General features: G+C 43.3%; 2 protein-coding genes and 1 non-coding gene across 3 annotated transcripts in view; 2 read left to right on the top strand and 1 right to left on the bottom strand.

Annotated features, from left to right (window-relative positions):
• The first annotated feature begins 5583 nt into the window (after nucleotides 1–5583).
• Nucleotides 5584–11152, top strand: Rpusd2 (RNA pseudouridine synthase domain containing 2). Its single transcript, XM_032903947.1, has 3 exons — nucleotides 5584–6259; nucleotides 7479–7775; nucleotides 8620–11152. The coding sequence occupies exons 1-3, from the start codon at nucleotides 5615–5617 to the stop codon at nucleotides 9337–9339; spliced, it is 1662 nt and encodes a 553-aa protein (XP_032759838.1). The 5' UTR covers nucleotides 5584–5614; the 3' UTR covers nucleotides 9340–11152.
• A 6318-nt stretch (nucleotides 11153–17470) lies between these two features.
• On the bottom strand, nucleotides 17471–17552 carry Trnas-gcu. The gene has a single exon. It is a non-coding gene; the product is annotated as a tRNA-Ser (tRNA).
• Nucleotides 17553–17872: 320 nt separating this feature from the next.
• Nucleotides 17873–18818, top strand: part of Knl1 (kinetochore scaffold 1) — a 61814-nt gene continuing 60868 nt past the window's right edge. The window contains exon 1 of the mRNA XM_032903949.1: nucleotides 17873–17959. The gene's annotated coding sequence lies outside the window, so the exon portion shown is untranslated. The remainder of the gene's footprint in view (nucleotides 17960–18818) is intronic.

Below are 18818 nucleotides of genomic sequence, written 5' to 3' on the forward strand. Positions count from 1 at the left end.
AATACAGATCTGGGGGGCAGTAAATCGTGTATCAGTTACCACCCAGACAATTCTCTGAATATTTGTGTTACCTTTACCTCTTGACTATCTCAAGTTAGAGCATGCCACAGTGACATAGGACATCGGGGACTCAATTCACTGACTCCTGAGACTTCATTTAGTTGAAGAAAAACAAAACAAAACAAAACAAAAACAAAAACAAAACTAAGCTCCTACTCTGCTGTATGTATTGTAAGTGTGAATTCAGAACACATAAGACTAGTTATGGGCCCCAGCTTAGTGTAGGAGGAGGACCACCAGACAGACAGATGAATCTACAAGTGGCACCCAAGACTTATGGAAGATGATGAGAAGAAGAAGGGAAGAGGACAGACACACACACACACACACACACACACACACACACACACACACAGAGAGAGAGAGAGAGAGAGAGAGAGAGAGAGAGAGAGAGAGAGAGTTATAACACCTTCAATAGCCAGCTGTAATAGTGCATGCCTGCCACCCTAGCATTCTAAAGCTGAGAGCAGGTGGCTGTGGAGTTCATGACTAGCTTGAACTATGTATTTAGTTCCTGGTCAATCTGAACTGCAAGCGAAGATCTTATCTAAAATTAAACTATTGTACAAAGCTTCCAATGATTGTTAACTTGTTTCTTTAGTTATTCCTATTCCCAATGATTAAAAGATGTTGGGGTAACTTTTTTATGTGTATGTCTTCCATTTGTTGTCTGTAGAAGCTAGAAAGGGGTGTTGGATCCCCTAGAACTGGAGTCAGAAGTGGTGTGAGACTCCTGATGGGGATGCTGGGAACTGAACCTGGTCCTCTGGAAGAGCAGCAAGCACTCTTAACAGTCGAGGCCCATTATCCCAGTTTCTAAAGCTGTTTCCCTACCACAAAGTAAGATGCCGAAAGACTTCAGCCAATCACCAGTACCAGTTACTTGGCTGAGGAGCTGTGTTCCAATTCCATCGGTGTGGCAAAGGTTGCAGCAAACTACTGTCATGAGCAAGTATCACCACAGAGTGCTCTGTTCCTCACAGCTGTAAGCATTCTTAGACTATGAATTAAGAGAAGTGGAAAGCAGAGGGACTAGAAAACAACAAAATAAATAACAGACAAGACTGCAGCAATGCTACTCATAGAATAAAAGAAAGAAGTTGGGTGTTACCTGGCTTACAGAAAGGAGCGTGAGAATGAGGTTCCCAATGCTTCATTAAGGTGTGCCAAGCCTTCATGTGTCACATACATTCTTTATACTCATTTTTTCCTAGACAAGATTTCTCTGTGAATTCCTGGCTATTCTGCAACTCACTCTGTAGACTAGGCTGAACTCAGAAAACCACCTGCGTCTGCCTCCCAGTCACCGGGATCAAAGGTGTGTGTGCCACCACCCCCTCACTCACATTCTTGATTTCTAATTTGGTCTTTCAGATATCTGGATACCACAATGAGATGCCTTTAAACAGTAGCTGTGAATGACCCAGTTGCTGGAGAAGTACACCTTCTTAAATTTACAATCATAAATTAACAACTTAGAACACTACCAATTCATTCAAGTCCTCCAAATCCAATCCACATGCTGGAGTCGGTTGTCCATCGACAGTAGTTCAGGCTTTCTTCTATTTCTATTTTTTATTCCATCTTTAGCAGGTACGTCTTTCCCTCCCAGTTCTGTATCACATATCAACCCTCCTCCCAGAAATGCCCAGGAGTGTGCTAGATAAATACAGACTGATCTCCTGGCTGTCTCTTGATCTTGTAAGGTCAAAATGAACCATCATAGACAGTTTCTGGTTTTCACCTCTTGAAGGCAATAATGTAATGTCAGAAGTTCTCTACTCAAAAGAGGGAGACAGGATCTGGGGGTTTAGCTTAGTGGGAAAGCATTTGCCTAGTTCGTGTAAGACCCTGGGCTTGATCTTCAATACAACAAAAACTCAATGATATTTTAAAATTTTAAATGTTTTCAGATGATGCTAGATGTCCACAAAGTACAAGGAATGCTGGCATGTTGTATATTAGTGCTTCTCAAGCCTGCAGACAAATCACTTGACAATCAGGCTGGAGAGCATATTTCTGTTTAAAAGTCAAGCAGAGTCGGGAAATGAGGTTTTTGACTTGTTTTTACACCCAGCAACTTTGCTAAGCACCATAATATGTGCTTTAATTGAATTAAATTATTAATTATATCAACTCTGTTCTAGAACAGTCCAGTATGAAAGACAGGCTCCAAGTCACATGAGACTGAAGAAAGAAAGAGGCAGAAAGACCTCAGTTCAATTTATTAGGAACTTGTGGATGGAAGTATGGTCCTTTTTGGCAATAAGACCAGGGGATACCTGCCAGAAAAAAGGAAATGTATATTCTGGTTAAAAAAAAAGTGAGTTCAAGGTAGAACTCAATATCAACATCATCTGGCATTGATTGTGCTGGGATCTAGTTACAAAGCTCCCCATATAACTTAGTTTACTTATAGTTACTAGGAAACTATGTGATGAAAATCAACTAAAGTTACTCAGGGGCAATCATGGTTATCCTCACTGTGTCTATGACCAGGTCAAGCTGAGTTTGTACAAACTCTGTGAAGCAGAAACCCTGCTGATGTACAATTTTCTTTGGATAAAATGCTTCCCTCCTTGTAAGTTTCTTCCTTTCCTCTCCCTGACTTTGTCTCTATTTGTCTGTTTCTGTATGTCTTTCTGTCTCTGTCTCTGTCTGTCTCTGTCTGTCTCTGTCTCTGTCATATCTCTGGTTAAAAGGCAGGAACCACCATGACCAATTCTCAATGTAAATTTCTTTTTTTTTTTTCCAGGGCTGAGGGTTGAACCCAGGGCCTTGAGCTTGTTGGGCAAGCCCTCTACCACTGAGCTAAATCCCCAACCCCTCAATGTAAATTTCTTAATGAGGCAACTCACTCATAGTGCTTTCTTTTTGAAGCAATTATGTTCTATCTACAACCAGTGTAAAATCCAACCTCTATTTTTTTTTTTTTTTTTTTTTTTCGGAGCTGGGGACCGAACCCAGGGCCTTGCAGTTGCTAGGCAAGCGCCCTACCACTGAGCCAAATCCCCAACCCCCAACCTCTATTTTTTAAATTATGTAATTAGGAATCCGACATCCAGCATAAGGATTTTGACAGCTTCAGATATCTCAGTCTGCTCTGAAGTAAAATCACAAGGACATCTTCTGTCCTTCACTTCATTTGGTGAGACTTTTGTTTATGGCTTTGAACTCACTAGGTCAAAGATGACCTAAAAATTCTGATCCTGCTATGTCTACCTCCCTTTGTGGGACTTTTGATACACAGAATAATTTATCTAAAAATCTTCTCTTGATCTTCTCCAGAAGGCTAATATATAAGATAAGACTAGTCTAAGCTGGGCTGGAGAGATGGCTCAGCCGTTAAGAGCACTGACTGCTCTGCCAGAGGTCTCAGCAACCACATGGTGGCTCACAACCGTCTGTAATGGGATCTGATGCGCTCTTCTGGGGTGTCTGAAGACAGCTACAGTGTACTCACATACATAAGGTAAATAAATCTTTTTTTTAAAAAAAGAATAGTCTAAGCCAAAATTAACATTTTGTATAATAAATACCCATGAGAAAGTTCATGTTCACATTCTTGAACTGGGCTAGACACTTGACTTGTTTTTAGACATCCGAATATCTACCTTTTTGGAGGAATCCCACTGTGAAGGATAAGGGGCTTATTGACTATTTTCAGGCACTCTGTAAAATAAGACAGACTTAAACCCTCTTGGCAGAAGGAAGGCTCCCTTGTAGGATTCTGGATCTTGAGATAGGATCACAAAGAAGCTGTGATATTTAGTGATTTTCAAGGGAAAAAGGGTTGTGGGGGCAGAGTAATTTGGCACAACTGTGCATCTCACAGTGGCAGCATCCAAGTGGGTTTCTTCTCAGGCAACCGCTGGTTTTCAGATGCTTGGCTTGCCTCGCTTTGGTCTCTTTGCTGAGTCTATACTTCAGCTCTTTTATGACTCCTGTGAAGCACTAATGCCCTTCTAGTAATCCCCTCTCTGATGAAGTTAGCACAATCAGGTCTCGGCATTTTGCACGTAAGAACCCTAGCAAGCAGGGGAGATAGCTCAGTTGTTAAAGTGCTTGTCATGCAACACAGACCTCAGTTTGATCCCCAGAACTGACATTTAAAAGGTGGGCATTGTAGTACATGTTTGTGAGAGACCCTGTCTCAATAAACAAAATGGTTGGCACCAGAGAAAGGTGCTCTGTGGTTGACTTCTGACCTTTATGCACACTCACACATACACCTGCATGCAACTGGCACACATACACAGAAGACTTTGGCAAAAAAAATTTTTTTTTTGACCCATTTGCAGTTCTAATGTGCACTCGGTTCTGGGTAAGAGTTCATGGAAGTCAAATAGGAAATCTCTAATTCTTTTCATGCTGTTAGTAGGAAGGGCAGGTATGAAAAATATTGCTTCTGGGGAGTGTGTGTATATATATGTATAATAATAGCTTTATCGAGGTATGTAACATACTATAATATGCAGACTTTTAAATTATACAACAGTAGTAGTGGGTATAACTAAATGAATGAGTGCTTGAGACTCTAGGATTTCCCGACACTTCCCCTCAAAAGTAAAAGCAAAGTAGACAAAACTGTTGCTAGTACAGTCATAGTTGTAGCAACTTTCATTCCTTTTTAAGGAGATTTATTTATTATATATAAGTACACTGTAGCTGTCTGACACACCAGAAGAGGGCATCAGATCTCATTACAAATGACTGTGAGCCACCATGTGGTTCTTGAAATTTGAACTCAGGACCTCTGGAAAAGCAGTCAGTGCTCTTAACCACTGAGCCATCTCTCCAACCCACAACTTTCATTCTGATTGATACTGTTTTTTCTGCTTGTTTACCTTCTATTTAACAAAATAACAATAATAATAATTACTATTATTTTGCTTGCCCGCTTTTATTTTGAGACATGCACTTGAATAACCATAGAACTGAAACTCCTGATGTTCCTGCCTCTGCCTTCTGAGCGCCAGACTACAGGTGAGCTGCCTTGCTGGCGCTGCCTGTTGTAAGTACACCTTTTTTTTTTTTTTTTTTAAAGATTTATTTATTTACTTTGTGTGTGTGTGAATACATTACTTGTATGCATGTATGTGCATCACATGTGTGCCTTTCTGATCCTCTGGAACTGGGTTGCAGAAGAATCTAAGCCATTTTGTGGGTTTTGGAAATTGAACCCAGGTCCTCTGCAAGAGCAAGTGCTCTTAACCACTGAGTCATCTTTCTAGCTTCCTTAAGTACACTTTTACAGACCCAGGGAATACCATATCTATATGAAATGTGCACCATTATCTCCATTCAAGTCTTTTACGTGGAGCACTTCCGAAGATTTCCTTTAGGAAATACCGTCTGAACTCGTCGATAAGGGGAGTCTATCTGTGACCTCGGGTAGAAGGGCACTCTGGGGAAGAAGTTCCCCAGACACCTAACTCTAAACAACTCACTAATTCCCTTCTTGCAAACCCCGCCTCTGCACTGGGCCTTCCTGATTGGTTGCTGCCTTATGACGCCATCAGATCGCGACCCCGAAGCGGCTTGCCATGCTGTCATGTGGCGAAGTGTCCCGGGCTGCCTACGGGATATTGTGCAGTGGCAGGTGGCGCTCTGGTCCCACAGCTTTGTCCGGACTTGGGGTAGCTGTGGGAAGGCGATGACTGAGGCACTCTCTGCGCAAGCCGAGGCAGCGGGCGGACTGAAGGCTTTGATTGAGCAAAATGGAGATACTGGTAGCGACACCAGGGGAGAGTCGCACCTAGAGCTCCTAGAGCCAGTGACGGTAGGGAAGCAGGTCCCGGAGAGCGGGGAGCAGGCCCAGGGAGGCGAAGAGCAGCTCCCGGGGAACGGAGAGCAGGCCCCAACTCCAGTCGCCGACTCAGGCAAAAGGAAAAAGCGGCGGGGCGCCACTGGGGAACGGGTCGTGCCGCCCCCGAAGAAACGGCGGACTGGGGTGAGCTTTAGCGACGAGCACTTTGCAGAGACCACCTACTACTTCGAGGGCGGCTTACGCAAGGTGCGGCCCTATTACTTTGACTTCCAGACCTACTGTAAAGGTCGCTGGGTGGGTCGCAGCTTGTTGCACGTCTTCAGCACCGAGTTCCGATCCCAGCCACTGGCTTACTACGAGGCCGCTGTCCGGGCAGGACGCCTGCATCTCAACGAGGAACCAGTCCAGGACCTCAACATCGTCCTCAAGGTGGTATTCGATGGGACTAGCCAGAATCAGAGAAAAGGAGGGAAGGTTATGGGATTTTTGTTTGTTTTCCCAGACACACCTTATAAATAAGGGAATAAAGTGATGGTAATTCAGAAACAATCTCATTATCCCTTGGGACTCTTTTAGTTCCCGCTTCCCACGTCCCCAAATAGGTAGATAGCCTTTCCATGCTCTAGAACTCAACTTGTTCATCCTCCCCAGCAAGGCTGTTTGTTTCAAAGAATCAAAAATGGAAATTTTCTTGTTCCTTTTATATCTGCCTTGTGGCAAGGGCACTGCCTGCTCTCTACCCTTCATGATAAATCTCTGTACAAATAATAACAGCAGATACCTCATTCATGTGTTCTTAACTGCATCAGGAACAAAGTCAAGCATTTTGTGCGCTCTAACATTAAACACAAGTGGCTACTTTGGGGAGCATGCATTGCTTCTCCCTTTGTGACCAAACTGAACCTCAAAGTAAAGCAATAGTCCAATTTTCAAAGTGTGTGCTTGAAAACACTGAAAGTATTTGTCATAAGTCCTGATGTGTATAGAATTAGAAGTCAGGGATAGATACTAAGCATGTGCTTTTTTTTTTTTTTTTTTTTTTTCCTTGAGACCCGTGTCATTAACATTGGCTCACAGAGATTGTAAGGAGAAAAGAGGAGGGTTGGGGATTTAATTCAGTGGTAGAGCTTGCCTAGCAAGCGCGAGGCCCTGGGTTCAGTCCCCAGCTCCGAAAAAAAAAAAAAAAAAAAAAAGAAAAGAAAAGAGGAGTTTCAGGATTTGGGAATAACCTCTCCCCTACAGATTTTGAAAACCGTATGTTTTCGAACTGAGTCCTAGAGAGGTTAAAATGACTTACCCAAAAGTATATAGTGAGCTTGTGTCAAATCTGTGTGTAGAGCCTAGAGCTCTGGACATACAAGTTAGTGTCATTTGTTGAAGGTTCTAGTTGATAACTAATAGAAGTTTCCTTTCTAAGGCATTTACTTTCAAATATATTTGTATCAGGATGGTGAGATGGTTCAGTAGGTAAAGGTCCTTGCAGTAAAACTCACAACCTCTTGCTGTCTTACCACACTCACTTCTTTTTCTATCGAAGGCTTTACTGTGACCATTCCTCCATGTCAATAAGGAGCTGAGAACTCGGGTGTCTAATTGACTATCTGTAGGTTGCTGTTCCTGGGCTGAATGTTACGTATGTTTTTGACAGGACAATGATTTCTTGCGGAACACAGTGCACAGACATGAGCCACCAGTCACAGCAGAGCCTATTCGCCTGCTAGCTGAGAACAATGATGTGGTTGTTATAGACAAGCCGTCCTCCATTCCTGTCCACCCCTGTGGCCGCTTCCGACACAACACGGTCATCTTCATCCTAGGCAAGGAGCACCAACTGAAGGAACTACACCCGTTGCATCGGCTCGATCGCCTCACCTCAGGAGTGCTCATGTTTGCCAAGACAGCTGCGGTGTCTGAGAAGATCCATGAACAAGTTCGGGATCGGCAGGTGAGCCAGGCTTTTGCCTGCTGTAGACTGCTTCCTGGGTACACAGAGGGCGCATGGAGTTCTAGACTGAGGGGCATCTATAACCTTCCTCCTCTGAGGAGGTTCAGCTCCTAAAGTTCCAAAGACAATTATCCTACATGCTTCAGAAGGTCTTTGGAGATAGCTTTTACTGCTCCTTAGTAGTTTGCTGTTCTGAAAACTTTAGACATTGTTGATTTGGAATAGAGCTCACTTTGTAGAAAGACTGGATAAAGTTGAAAGAGGTATGAGTAAGAGTCTTACTGGTGGTTCTGCATCGGGGTCCTAATTCATTTGTTGAACACATGCCAGACTTAATCCCAAAAACCTTAGAACCTAATTTACGAAACACTTATGGTAGCCCTGTGAGGTAAATGTTTTCTGATTTCATATTTTCTTTTACAAAATTTTCTATTAGGTGTATTCATTTTATTTTATACGAGTGTTTTGCCTCTGTGTGTGTGTGTGTGTGTGTGTGTGTGTGTGTGTGTGTGTGTGTGTGCATGGGCAGAGGTTAGAATGAGAATAGCTCTTCTGGAACTGGAATTAGGGATGGTTGTGAACCACCATGTAGATGTTGGGAACTGAACCCAGGTCCTCTGTGAGAACAGCAAGCAATCTTAACTGCTGAGCCATTGCCCCTGACTTCATACTTTCTAGATGAGGTATGGGATATACAGAGCTTAAGCAACTTACCCAGAGCAGTGAAACTGACAATGTGTTAGAATTTGAATCATCATCTCTAAGATACAGTGGTGTACCTGCAGAGAGGACTTACAGTTTGTTTTCATTTTGGACTGACTTTTTCCTGTTTCCTCTTGTGTAGCTGGAGAAGGAGTATGTATGCCGGGTCGCAGGGGAGTTCCCTGACAAGGAGGTAATTTGTAAGGAACCCATCTTAGTGGTATCTTACAAGGTAGGAGTGTGCCGTGTGGATCCCCAGGGCAAACCCTGTGAGACTGTGTTCCAGAGGCTGAGCTACAACGGCCGCTCCAGTGTGGTACAGTGCCGACCACTTACAGGTCGCACTCACCAGATCCGAGTCCACCTCCAGTTCCTGGGCCACCCCATTCTCAATGACCCCATCTACAATTCAACTGCCTGGGGTCCTTCTCGAGGCCAGGGTGGCCACATTCCAAAGACAGACGAGGAACTGCTCCGAGACCTGGTTGCAGAACATCAGGCCAAAGAAAGCCTGAGTATGCTAGATCTCTGTGAGGGTGACCTGGCTCCAGGGCTCATAGACTCTACAGCTCCCTCTTCAGAGTTGGGCAAAGACAGCCTGGAAGGGTTGGCTACAGCAGCCCAGAAGATAGATGGGATGGCGGACGAAGCCTCTCAGCATCCGGACACACCAGAGAAGGCAGCTAAGGCAGACGTGAGTCAACAAACAGATCCGCTCTGTGCCGAGTGCCGGGTGTTACGACAGGATCCCTTGCCCCAGGACCTTGTAATGTTCCTTCATGCCCTCCGCTATAAAGGGCCAGACTTTGAGTACGTCTCACCCATCCCAGCCTGGGCACAGGCTGACTGGCAAGAAGACTGAGGGATGTGGCCATTGGAAGAATGGCTTTTGGGTTGGAACAAGGATGAGCCTTGAGGCAGGGACTGCTCCCATTGGTTGGTACTCAGGGTTTGGGGAAGAGCGAGGTTCTTCCACAGTAAGGAACCTGCTTGTACTTGCTACCTCCTTCCTTCTGGCTTGTTTGGGGCTTTCAGATCTGTACATATACCATTTTTCATCTAACACCTTTCATGTCCATTTTTACTGGTTTCTTACAATCCCTCCACTTTCCCCCAGTGCTTAGGATAGGATGTAGGTCCATTGTCAAGGAAGGCAAGTGCTCTACAGCCCCTAAGTATTTTTGAGTTTCTGTAGCTCAGGCCGACCTTGAACCCTGACTCCTCCTACTCTGTCTCCAGAGTGGGAATACAGGTGTGAAGCCCCATGCCTTGCTTTTTTTTAAAAATTGAGATAAAATTCACATAGCATAAAATTAACTGCTTTAAGATAAACACTGGATTGGCATTTACTGTGTTCACAAACTTGAACAACCTTATCTCAAGATTTCAAAACTCATCTCTCATCCCTAAAGGGAATCTGTACCTGTTAGGCACATTCTTCCCTTTATCTCTCTCAGCTCCTGGTGAACAGTTTATTCTTTATTCCACAGCAATGGACTCAGACAATCTGTGTCTTTTCTTTTTCTTTTTTCTTTTTTTTTTTTTTTTTTTTTTGTTTGTTTTGTTTTTTTGTTGTTGTTGTTGTTGTTGTTGTATGTTTGTTTTCTGAGACAGGGTTTCTCAGTGTAACCCTGGCTTGTCTTGAATGCACAGACATCCACCTGCCTCTGCCTCCTTAGTGCTGGGATTCAAGGGGCAATGCCACCACCTCCCGGCTCCCCAACACATCCTTTTCTGTTTGTTCTACTGATTGTGTCTCTCCTGTTGTGTGTGGAGTAATCTCTCACAGTGGAGTTTACTCTTTCTGTTGTGTTGTTTATTATTTATTCTGGACATGAGGCCTCCCTCAACAACAAAAGAATTAGCAGCCCAATTTTAAAATGTCCAAAAGGATTCTGGTTAACACACACACACACACACACACACACACACACACACACACACACACACACACACGTCGAAGCTGGAGGGCAATTCTACAGTCTGGTTAAGAGCACTCTGCTCTTTGAGTGGCTGACAACTACCTGATATCCCAGCATCAGGGGATCCTTCCCCTCTTCTGGCCTCTGCCAGGGCTATATAGTAAGGTATGTTTCAAAATAGCAACAAAGACAGAAGCAGTGCAACTTAACAAAACTGACATGTTTTAGAATGGCATATTCCCTGGAGTCAGGACTGTTAACCACCATGGCACTTACTCAGTTCAAAGCCCTGCCTTCCACAGGTAAGCACTGTGTATATCATGGCTATCTTTTCACTCCAAATTAACTCTTCTCTCATGTGACGAGAATTGTTATTTTCAAAACCACAATTTATCAGCCATTAGCCACATCAAAATAATTGGATAATGTCTTTCTATTTGCGTGTGTACGAGGATCTATGTCAAACAAACAAGAAACACAAACACACACAAAGCCAATTTTTGCAAATCTGGAATCTGGGGTAACTCTTCCTTTCCTCCATCTCCTTCTCTTTTTTCTCTTTGTTTTTCTTGAGAGCATCTTGTTACATAGCCAGGATAGCCTCAACATTACTGTGTATCCTAGTTGGCCTCACACTTTACTTTCTTAGCTTTCCAATTGCTTGAGTTATAGACAACATGTACAAGCTTGGCTTGAACTTTTTTGTTTTTTTAAATCCCAAATGGCAGAATTAAACACATGCACCACCACTCATGCTTTTGAAGATTTCTTGTGTATAATAAGACATAGACTATAAGCAAACATGCACATACAACCATCCATTGCGAGTCTGCCTTCAGCGCTAAGTCTTAGAAGAGCTGCGTGGAGCGTCACCAGCTAACCACTGACAATTCTTCCCTGATAAATTCATAATCAACAGGGAATGAGTCTTCCTGAAGCTGGATCTGGAGGATGAAGACCCATTTCTTTGCACTCAAGCAGTAAATGCTGTTAGTCTTAACTAGGTATTTTTGTATCAGTCCTTTCTCATGGTCACCCAGGGACTGGGGGTTGGAGTATCCTGAAATAGTTAGGTTAGTGTGAAGTAACCTTGCTATTTATTGATAGGAGTGTTTTGAGCAGAGGCCTGTTGATGGGGTCTAAAAAGTAAAAAGATGAAACTCTTCTCTCACGAACCTGGAAGTCGCCACTGATCCAGTAGATGGCGCCTCTCACTCTTTTATCAGTCTCTTCTCTTTCTATTACTAATTCAAGTAATTTCCCCCTCCCGTTCTTTAAAATAAAGTGGCATTGTTGATTATTTTCACTCTCTTAGAAAATGGGAGCCAGGTACTGGTAGTTATGAGTCGGGAAATCATCAGGAGAGAAAATCTTAGTAGTTTCATAGCAAGCCTCAGTAATTTCACAAGGTAACACCCGAGTTTACAAAGGCGTGGCGGTGAGAGGTTCAGGAGTGAGCCTCTTGAAACTGGATACCTGTATCACACCTGCCAGGCTCAGAACACCAGGGAGAAGACCGGGAAAGAACAGAAGAGCCAGAGGATAAGGAGGGGTGCCTTAAAAAGTCTTCTGGGAGTGACTTGGCAGTTGCACAAGTACAACCATAGTTACTGCTGCAAGCCAAGCGCAAAACTATGTCCACCGTCATTTAAACATGCTTGAGGAAGGGGCTACTGGCAGTTAATGGTTGCTGGGAGATCGAATGTCATTTTCTTCAGTGATCTAACCACTGAAAAGTTACCCAGGCACCAGAAAATCACTTCCCGACCATGCCCAAGCAAGCAGCCTTATTTACCTCAGTGCATCACACATCCAAAGACAAGCGCGAAAGTAGGAGGAACCTCTTGGCAAGAAGGGTTTTGGTGAAAGAGGAAGTGGGAATGAGAGAGAGAGTAAATGTCTAAAATGTATTCTATACATGAAGAAACTATCCCAGGATAAATATTTTTTAAATGAACTTCCAATTCATTTTTTCACTCTTATGTTTTATTTTAAAGATTTATTTATATTATGTATATGATTATTCTAGCTGAATGGATGCCTGCAGGCCAGAAAAGGGCATCAGATCACATTATAGATAGTTGTGAGCCATCATGTGGTTGCTGGGAATTGAACTCAGGACTTCTGGAAGAGCAGCCATTTTCTCTTAGAACTGCTAAGTCATCTCTCTAGCCCTGATTTTTGTTTTTAATTAATTATTTTTATTTTGTATGTGAGTGTTTGGTCTACATTTATGTATGTGCACACATGAATACCTGGTATCCAGGGAGTTCAGAGCCCCTGGAACTGGAGTGACAGCACCTGATGTTAGCTGCCATCTGGGCACTGGACACTGAACTCAGTCCTCTGCCGAAAAAGTAAGTGCTTTGAACTGCTGGGCCATCTCTCTAGATTTTTCGAGTGTATTATAAGTTTTCAAAACACCTGAAGACTTTTCCTTTGTGAAAATAACTCACCTGGGGCTGGAGCGATGACTCAGCAACTAAGAATATAGACTGTGCTTCCAGAGAACCCAGGTTTGATTCTAGTACTTATGTGCTAGGTCACAACCATCTGTAACTCCAGTTCAAAGGCATTTAAAGCCAGCTTCTGGCCTCAGTAGGCACTGTACACATATGGTGTGCAGGCAAAACACCCAGACACATAAAATACAGATAAAATGTGTAAAAAGGGTCTGGAGCGATGATGTCTCAGTAATTAGGAGCAGTGGTTAAGAGCACATACTGCTCTTCAGAAGACCTGAGTTTGGTTCCCAGCATCTACATGGAAGCGTCCAATTATCTATAGCTCCATTGCTGAGGATCCAACATGCTCTAGCCTCTAAGGGAAGCAGGCATGGACATGTAGCACAAATGTGCAGCCAGGCGAGGCATTTCTACACATAGAGTAAAAGTAAATAATGAATTAGGAATAACAACCATAGAGCCCAGGCTCATGTTCCTCCTATTTCTACATCCTTAAATGCTGAGATTACAGGCCTGCAACTGCCCCTCCTCCAGCTTCAACTAACTTTTATTTGTAGAAACTGGACCCAAAACAAGCCATCAATTCTAGAAGCTGGTAAAACTCAGGAGATGATTCAGCCTACTCTACTGGTCTGCAGAGGGCGTGCAGCAGTAGCCGCTGACTTTTAAGCACTGCCTCCTCATGATGCTGGGTAAGGGCAGAGGACTCTGTTTAGAAGATGTGCAAAGGCTCAGAAGCAAGCGAGAGCAGACCGACAGAAGGAGACTAGGGATGCTTGTTGATGAAAATGACTTCTGTCCTAGTTTTTTTCTTTTTTTTTTTTTTTTTCTTTTTTTTCCTCATTTCTTTGTTTTTTTTTTCTTTTTTTTTTTTTAAAGATTTATTTATTTATTTCATGTATGTCAGTATACTGTAGCTGTCTTCAGACACACCAGAAGAGGACATCAGATCTCATTACAGATGGTTGTGAGCCACCATGTGGTTACTGGGAATTGAACTCAGGTCCTCTGGAAGAGCAGTCAGTGCTCTTAACCACTGAGCCATCTCTCCAGCCCCCTAGTTTCTTTTCAGTTGTGATAAAGCACTCTCACCAAAAGCAACTTATGGAAGCAGAGGGTGTACTTCAGCTCATAGGTTACAGTCTAACTTCAAGAGAAGGAAGGGTAGGAACTTGGAGAAACCAGAGAAATGCTACTTGCAAACCAACCAGTCAACCAATAATCCATATACATACATATGCATATTTATGCAACAAAAATATTTTATTATTTTTTTGTCTTTTTTTTTTTTCCGGAGCTGAGGACCGAACCCAGGGCCTTGCGCTTGCTAGGCAAGCACTCTACCACTGAGCTAAATCCCCAACCCCCAACAAAAATATTTTAAAATTGTGGAACAGTAATTCATGTATTAATTTTTTTCAATCAGAATTTTTTATTAATCTTTTTTATTTATATGAGTACACTGTTGCTGTCTTCAGACACACCAGAAGAGGACATCAGATCTCTGATGGTTGTGAGCCACCATGTGGTTGCTGGGAATTGAACTCAGGACCTCTGGAAGAGCAGTCAGTGTTCTTAACCACTGAGCCATCTTTCCAGGCCTCATGCATTTATTTTTTAGACTTTTCTTTTAAAGGCAGAGTCTTATATAGCCCTACTGCCTAGGGAATGGTGTTACACAAGGTGGGCTGAACCCCTCTGCACCAACTAATAATTAAGAAAACCCACAGAAAAATCTACTCTGGGCAATTCCTCAGCTAAGGCTCCTTTCCCAGGTGATTCTAGGCTGTGTTGAGTTGACAGTTAATGCTAACTAGGACAACATCTGAGATCAGAATGAGAGACAATAAAAGTTACAGGTTAAGGAATGGGAGAGTAGAAGCCTGTTTTAGGAAAAAGGTAGTGCCAGGCCTGATGGTGCAGGCTGGCCGGTAAGCCAAGCTACTCTGGAAGTTGAAGCAAGAGGATCAAAAGTTAAAGTCTATCCAGGTGGTCGCTGAATCTAGCATTGTGGAGGCAGTTGGATCTCTGTGAGTTCAAGGCCAGTCTTGTCTACAGAGCAAGTTCTGTGGCAGTCAGGGTTATACAGACTCAACAAACAAAACCAACCAACCAACCAGCCCAAAATCCACATATATACTTATACATACCTATGCACAAAAGTATTTTAAAATTGTGGGACAGTAGTTCATGTATTTATTTTTAGACTTTTTAAAAAGACTTATTAATGTATATATAGTTACACTGTCACTGACCTCAGATGCACCAGAAGAGGGCATCAGATCTCATTACAGATGGTTGTGACCCCCTATCTGGTTGACTGGGATTTGAAATCAAGACCTCTAGAAGAACAGTCAGTGCTTTTAACCACTGAGCCATCTCTCCAGCCCCAGACCCTCTCTCTAATTTTTTTTTTTTTTAAAGGCAGAGTCTCATAGCCCAGACTGGCCTCAAACTGACTAAATAGTTGAGGATATCCTTGAACTCCTGATCTCCAAGTGCTGAGACGACAGACATGTGTCACCACATCCAGACCCATTTTTATAAAAGTCTAATGGCAGGTCTAATAATGACCATAGTTTTGAAGTAGTGAATACTGTCTTAGGCTGCTTTCTGTTACTACAATAAAATACACAAAACTGGATGATTTATAAAGAACATAAACTTCTCTGGGTGTGGTTATGGTGGCACATCTCTGTAACCCAGGCCTAGGGAGGCTGAAGCAGGATGTAAAGAGTGAGTCTCAGGCTACTCTTGGCTTCACAAACAGAGAAATCTGTGGGAGGCACTTTGTCTCAGTTCTGGAGGCTGAAAAATCTAAGAGAATGATGCTCTGTCTGCTGCACTAGGTCAAATTTATTCTGTTTTGTTTTGATTCTCTAGACAGGTTTTACTTGTGAAGCCTCTGGCTCTGTCGACCAGGCTGGCCTGGAGCTCAGAGATGCCTGCCTCTGCCTCCCGAGTGCCAAGATTAAAGGCATGTGCCACTACCCAGCTTGGGCCAAACTTTTGACACACGAAATTTGACAGACACTTTCAAACCATAGGAATTCTAAAGCTGTCAAATAATATAAAATACATGATTTCTATTGGAGGCAAAGTCACAGGCAAGATTAATATCACCAAAGCTCACTGCCTTATTTAAAAGTATTTTTAATGAGAGATTATGAGAATGATTGCCTCCATCCTTCTCCCCATACCTCCCCACCCCACCCTCTCAAAAAATAGCCTACTAAATTGCCTACAAGGACCCTGAAGGGATGTATGTTCCACCAGGACAGAAAATGAACAGTAAGACATGGCCGAAGAGAAGTGACCAAAAGTGCTCAGAATGTGGGGGTATCAACATTCCCAAGGGATTTGGACCCAAAATGGAGGAACCAGGAGAAAGGCAACTGCTTTCCGACCATCAGCGCCACAAATCTTGCTGAAGCACCTGCCAGGTGCTGGGTTCTTGAACATTGAACATTCCCAGTGAGGGGAATGTAAAACCGCCATCCCAGGGGATCATTAAGAACTCTTCACAATCTGGTACCTTACAGGTTAAAAATCAGAGTCCAGAGATCTGGGTTACACTATCCTGTCTGCGCCTTAGAAGCTGTATAGCCTTGCACAAGTTAACCTATCAGTGTCACAAGTTAACCTTTCAGTGTAAAACAGCAACAAACAACAACAGAATATAAAAAATATCTGTCATGATCACAGGGTCGCAGATTGGAGAGACATGTCATATAAAATGTACGGTGCTTTTAGTTATGTATAAAAAAATTAAAGGTTTTTAAGTGTGAGTTGGATGAATTTGCCTGATGATTTTACAAGAGGAAAATCTCTGTTCTTTTTTTTTTTTTTTTTTCCTAATCCTCTTCTCTGGTTAAATCCAGAAGACTCAGCTCCTCGTCTTCTGGAAAGGTAGTCATGTTCTTGTTCTTCAGTAGTTTCCGGATTGTACCAAGATCTCAAATGTCATAGGTATCATCTTAATGTATACATTGAAAACAAACCCCACAGCCTGCTTGAGGGCTGGAAGAATTAGCGTTTGTAATGCAATATGGTACTTCCGGACCAGAACAGGTCTTAAAAATCCTAAAATAGCCAGTGTGGTGGGTTAGTTTTGTAATCCTAGCATTTGGGAAGGTGAGACGGGATGATTTTGAACTTGAAGACTGCCTAGACTCCACGATGAGACCGGGTCTCAAAATAACAAAAAACAAAACAAAGCCTTCCGAGTAAGAGCTCATTAAACAACTGAAACCGTTCATGTCAGAGCTAGGTCATTTCATGTTACAGACCACCACGGAACACGAGAGCTATAGTTATATTCTTTGTCCTATTATTTTACTTTGTAAGAAATTAAAGTCATAGAAAAAGTCTCTTTATCTGCTTTTTTCTTCATCTGTGAGTCATAACGTTCCAAAAAATGCCTTAAAAAATCTCAATTCCTTCAATTGATTTTAAATATCAAATTCCTTCAAATTCCAATATCATATACAAAACACTTCTGTGCGGGACTAATTGTGTTAGATAAAATCTGATTGGAATTAAAACCCGAATATTCAACTATTTCCATCCTGTAAATTATAAAATCACATTAAGCAAAAGACACCTTCGACGAGGATGGGATTCGAACCCACGCGTGCAGAGCACAATGGATTAGCAGTCCATCGCCTTAACCACTCGGCCACCTCGTCCCAGAAGCTCACTCCTTCCTGGCAGCTATAGGGAGTAGTAACAGACTGATGTGACGCAATATCATGGGAGTCGCCATTTCGTACGGAAGCCAACAGAGCGATTGTTTACTATGCAAACAATCGAAAGAAGATGGCCGTTCTCAGAATAATAGAGGCGAAAAAGATTCTGTAGAAAAGGAGAAAAACCAGAGGGAACTTAAGTGAGCGCAGAGGAGGACAGAAAAGTCTAAGTAAGTCTTAGGGGTGGGGCCGGCCCGGGGCCGAAGGGGTGGGGTCTGCGTGGCGTGCGGCATTGAGCATGCGCATCACTCTGGCGGTTAGATTTGAATACTTCACAGACAGTGGCGGGATGTTGTGAGGTGACGTCCAATTCGGAGGAGCGCGCGGACCCCAGACAAGTCAAGCAGGTGCTCTGTGGCGGGTTAGAACGCTCCTTTTTGTTCTGGGGTCCTGAGAGGGCTTGGGTTTTGTCTGAGCGCTGAAGGGCGGGCGCGGGTTGCTGAGGGTCGCTCAGTCGGCCGGGCGGTCTCAGAAAGGCCCTGTAGCCTACCGGAACGCACGAGCACCAACGGCCCGCTCTCCTCTTCGCCTGGAACGCCGCGTTTTGCGTCTCCTTTCCCAACGCCGCTCCATTCCCGACTGGGGCTGGTTTCTGTTCTCTGCGCGGTGCACTGTGGGCGTCCGGGCTCGCCCCACCCACCATCTTTCGTCAGGTCTTAGGGTTTCGCTCCACTGTCTCTCTCCATCTCCCTGTGGTAAGTGTTTCTGACCCAAGTTCCCCGCTTCGGCGGTTCTAGGCTCCGTCTGAGCACAGTAGTAAGAGTTAAGGGTTTCTGCAGGTCTAACATTAATAAAGACAGCATCGGTGTGTTAGATTACATAAAATTCCTTTTCCATCGTCAGGCTTTAGATTTAAGCCCTCTGGATGGAAAGAAAAAATATTGTCGACTGTATTAGACGTTGTGGTTTGACTAAGGATAGCTACCCTAAGCTCATATATTTGAATGCCTCGAGAGTGGCACTGTTTGAGGAGATGAGCTTTGAGGTTTCAAAAGCTCAGCCTGCTGTTTGTGGACATTTTCGGCTACTCCTTCAGCATTGTGTTTGCTGCCAGGTTCTCTATGATGACTGCTGTGTAAGTCTCTGAAACTGTAAGCAAACCCCCAATTAGCTGCTTCCTGTTAGAAAAGTTTTGGTCTTGGTGTCTCTTCATAGCAATAAAACGGTGACTAAGGCAGAAGTTAACAGGGATATAGCATGTGGCTA

The sequence above is a fragment of the Rattus rattus genome, chromosome 5 (genome assembly GCF_011064425.1).
Source record: "Rattus rattus isolate New Zealand chromosome 5, Rrattus_CSIRO_v1, whole genome shotgun sequence".
Taxonomy (NCBI): Eukaryota; Metazoa; Chordata; class Mammalia; order Rodentia; family Muridae; genus Rattus; species Rattus rattus.

Bases quoted from the DNA above. Each gene is read 5' to 3' on its own strand.
- Rpusd2 (XM_032903947.1), top strand. From the start codon at position 5,615: ATGTGGCGAAGTGTCCCGGGCTGCCTACGGGATATTGTGCAGTGGCAG. The intron at 6,260-7,478 runs GTGGTATTCGAT...TGTTTTTGACAG, and splicing joins ACCTCAACATCGTCCTCAAG to GACAATGATTTCTTGCGGAA. The intron at 7,776-8,619 runs GTGAGCCAGGCT...CCTCTTGTGTAG, and splicing joins AACAAGTTCGGGATCGGCAG to CTGGAGAAGGAGTATGTATG.